At 49.1% G+C, this 4,377-nt stretch overlaps 1 protein-coding gene across 1 annotated transcript; it reads right to left on the reverse strand.

Annotated features, from left to right (window-relative positions):
• Positions 1-1,478: 1,478 nt before the first annotated feature.
• LOC117586399 (glycerophosphocholine phosphodiesterase GPCPD1) lies at positions 1,479-3,832 on the reverse strand. Its single transcript, XM_034276431.1, has one exon. The coding sequence runs from the start codon at positions 3,755-3,757 to the stop codon at positions 1,547-1,549; it is 2,211 nt and encodes a 736-aa protein (XP_034132322.1). The 5' UTR covers positions 3,758-3,832; the 3' UTR covers positions 1,479-1,546.
• Positions 3,833-4,377: the final 545 nt, after the last annotated feature.

The following is a 4,377-nucleotide window of genomic DNA, read 5'->3' on the forward strand; positions in this document are numbered from 1 at the left end:
GGAGAGAGTTTATTGTATGTTAGTCTGAAGATTGAACTGACTGCAGCTAACTATTGAAAACCCACTGTATCTGCCACTAATAAAGGGTATCTTTTAATCCACCAAAATTGCACATTTCAATCACTTCTCTATTCAAAATGCAAAAGCAAATCTTGATTTTCTACAAGTTTACCCAAAGGTTAACTTTCTTTCACACATTTCTTGCAACCAAATTCCACCCCCGTTGAATCCTCACCTTTTGCACAATGCAAACACAATTATATTTTTATTCAAATATCGGGCATCGGCTACGGCTATAAGAAAGTAAGAAAGAAAAAAACAATCTACGATATCTGGGGGGGGATCCAGACAGTAGTTGACCTTTTCCAATCGAGTTGCAATGGCCAAAAGTCTTAAGACAAACGACCAGCTGTGCAAATGTCAAGGCGTAAGTGTCAAAATGCTCATTAATAACGTCATCCTTAACGGCCACGTGAGTGTGTCCCTGAAGATAGGGATACCCGCCAGGATATCCGTGGAGTGGGCAAAGCAAACAGACTGGAGGAAATCGATGAGAATGCAAAAACGAAAGTACGGCTAAGCCGCCATCAAAGTGGACTCCTGGACAATGGGCAAAGTTCGTCAAAGGATGTTTGCGCAAGTAAACATTGAGAGTATATAGTTTCAGGATAGAGCCAGGAAGAAGGATGTCCTGGACATACATGCTGAGGTGTATCTGTGTATCTGTCCCATGTGTACGAAGCAGTGCTAAATTGAAAAATTATGATAAATAGTATAATGGGATGGATGGAAGTTGCACAACAACCTAGAAAACATCCCACAGAGAGAGAGAGAGAGAGAGAGAGAGAGAAAGAGAGAGGAGAGTCTTAGGATATGCAAAAGGATATTAATACCCGTGCAGGGGACCCGTCTCGGAATGGGGTTGAGGTTCAGGTTGAGCCCAAAGACAATCCAGCGACCAGCGTCGCGTCGAGTGACTGTTGCTAAAGTGTGCAACGGGCCATAAAGGGAAGACAAGACCCATTCGCCATGGGATATCATTTACGAGGCTGTGTGTCGTTTGACCGGACTAAACGACTAAAGGACTAAAGGACTCCTGGACCCTAACCCTAACCCCTTCTCTCAGCATCCTCTATGCCTTTGTGTTTATCTTCCTGGCAATAGTTCACATGAGCTTATCTCCTTTGACGCACATCCTTTCGCTGGAATGTTTGCGCAAAAAAGTTTGCCAATTGCACGGGGGGTGTTGGCGAGTCCTTCAAAGGGGTAAGGACACTCGCTCTCTATATTGACAATTGTCGTAACTTTTTCTGTGGCTTAAACTGGTGGGATATTCACGGCTTAGTCGTGTAATATCCTCTGTCTTTATGGGATTCGCAGGGAGCGTGGGGCGCGTAAATTACTAAGCCACGATATTGGACACACGTTGAAGGCCATTACTTTGATTCCTTCACGCATAAAGGCAAAAAGCAAGCGAATAACTTGAGAATACCAGCAAGTGGTATCTTTTATTTGTCAATAATATATGAACACAACACCAATGGAATTATTGTTCGGGATTGTAGCCGCACTTAGTGCGCCACTCCTGCTCCTCAATCTCTTTCAGCTTCTGACGGTTAGCGTCTTCATTTATGATGCACAGATTGCCGTCTGGAAGCTCCATCCCCATCTGATCCAGCTGATTGAGGCGATCGTAGATGATGCCCACTACCCCATGCTTTTTCATTTTGTTGCGCACCAGAATATCCACGTTGATGCTGCCCCAGACGATGGCCTCGAGCTGCAGCTGTTGGAGCCGCGTCACAATGGCCGGTTGCTGCAGCACCGTGTTGGTGTGCATGGCCAGGCCGAAGAACTCCAGGCAATGGGCCAGGTGGACAGCATGGTCCAGGACACTGACTCGCTTGTCCAAATACTGGACAGCGAACTCGGGATCCTCGGTGAGCAGCACCACGGGATAGATGTTCTGCTTGAGGCGCACCATCGTGCAGATGTCCGCATCGAAGCTTGAGAATAAGATGCGCCTGTTGCCGGCATGCTGCAGGACTAGCTCCAGAATGGTGTCCACGTACACGTTTCGGTCAAAGCTGGGCTTGGAGCTCTCCTTCTCCCAGCGCCGAGAGTTGTCCAGCTGCGGGAACTTTATTTCGATATTAAAACCAAGAGACTGCGGCAGCAGGTCCTCCTCCTCGAACATTTCCAGCAGCAGAGGGAAGGGCCGCTGCTCGTGCAGCATACGATCGCATGGCACCTCGTGCCCCTTGTTGGCCGCAAACCGCAGGACCCGCACCAGGTTCAGCTGGTCGTAGGTGAACGCCTCTAAGGGCACGTCAATGCGGCTGGTCAGTCTTAGTCCCCCCATCATCAGGAGCACCAGGCGGTTGATCCTCTCGAAGGGAAAGACCAGCAAGTCGGAGCTGTTGAGCAGCTCCTCGTAGTTTGCACTTTGCTTCAGGAGGAACTTCATCACAAAGTCGTGGTAGACAACCACTTGGCCGTCCTTTGTCAGCTGCACATCGAACTCCACCATATCGGCATTGGCCGCAGCGGCCTGCTTAAAGCCATAGAGAGTGTTCTCCCGCACCAGGTTCTCCCCGAAGTAGTAGGTTGTGCCCGATCCACGATGGCCAATGTCCATCGGCAGGCGACTGCGGCGCCAGTAGCGCTCGTATGTTCTCCGCATGTCGCACTTGAAGTTCCATAGTGGACGGATTATCAGGTAGCGGAGGCACAGCTCGATCAGGGGTCGGTGGGTGGAGGCACACATGATGGCGACGAGTACATGGCCCTCGCTGTACATCAGCTGATCCGCCTTCACGAAGCCATAGCCATAGTGGAAGGGAGGCTCGTCGCTACCCGACTTGTGGGCAAAGGTGTACAGGTCGAGACGGTAGTGTGTCTCCTGTGGACTCCCAATGGAGCAGTGGTAGAGCTGCATATCCTCCGGGCCGCAGCAGACTCCAAAGTACGGCTGGAAGCGGAGCTGCTTCGAGTCGCGCAGGTTGGCCACCTCTGTGTAGGCCAGACGGAGCTTCTGGCTGCTGTCCTCGGCAGCAAGGGGCTCAGATAGGCGGCCGCTAAGTGTCAGACGATTGAGCATTCGGGTAGGAACCTTGAGCGCATCCGGGCAGATCGGTTCTTTTCCGAACATCGGCTGGATGTGGACGTAGAGCAGACGCGCGGACTGCTGCTGCCAGTGGAACGGCGCATTGAAGATCATGAAGTGGATGTAGGTCTCGCTGGTGGCCCATCCCCGATCCACCCGACACTCGGTGTCAAAGTCGTCGCGATGGCCAAACCTATCGCAGGTCTTCAGCATGTTCTGGCAGGTGCGGATGACACGCGGCTCCAGACGGGACTCCCAGAAACGAATGTAAATCTCGTCCGTCTCCGGATTGTTCACGACCACACAGAAGCGGTAGTGGATGTCGATATTCCGTGGAATGATTACACTTGCCTCAAACCTGCGGTGACAGTTGCAAATCTTCTTGCTGCAGCTGCAGTTCTGCTTGTCCATCAAAAACACCTTCTGGGGATCCCAGTCGCCGAGAGATTCACAATTGCCGGTGATGGCCACATCCTCATTGCCCTGCAGTGGTCGGGGATACAGCACACAGAAAGGCCACTCTGTGGTGCGTACGGGTGGTGGTGCCACCAGCTCCTTGTCTTCTACTTCCACCAGTTTGTCCTTCTCCCGGGCTTTTGCCACCTCCTCGTCACACTCCTCGCGCTCATTGGCAAAAAACCAGCGATGCATGGTCCTTGAATATATTAAACTGCTTTGAACAGAACCCTTTAAACTGAAATTTCGATGTGACAGTCGCAGTAAAATAAACAACTTTGATATATTTAATATTTTTCTTTCAATTTTTTTGGTATTTAGTCCGATGCTGGGGCTGTCGATATTTTCTTGACTATCGATGGTTATTAATGAGATCATGCATGATGTTGCATTGGTATGTTCTTATAATTTAAACAATATGATGCTTTGTTTAAGGTGTGGTCGTGTGTGAGAGTTTAACATGTATGTGTAGGTGTGTATTGTAACCGAAGGTTGCCTCAGAAAGTAGGAACAACAGAAGGTTGCTCCTCAAGGTGACTTCCGTTGGCACCGAGTTAACCCGACCTGAATAAAATCCAGTATGTTTCGCCTCACAACTCCAAATTAGTTATTGTTAGGTATTTATCATTAATAAGCTTGGCCAATTCACTAAAAAAAGAGGCTCCTTTGTGAGCAACAGCCCCTTAAGATCTTTAAATTTTAAATGAATTTGATTCATTTCTCTTCAGAGCCTTTAAGGCGCCTTGACTATCGCAGAGAATTACAGTTTTACTGTATCTTTATACCCGGTACTCGAAGAGTGAATAGGAAATGTT

Source organism: Drosophila guanche, unplaced genomic scaffold (genome assembly GCF_900245975.1).
Source record: "Drosophila guanche unplaced genomic scaffold, DGUA_6, whole genome shotgun sequence".
Lineage (NCBI taxonomy): Eukaryota > Metazoa > Arthropoda > Insecta > Diptera > Drosophilidae > Drosophila > Drosophila guanche.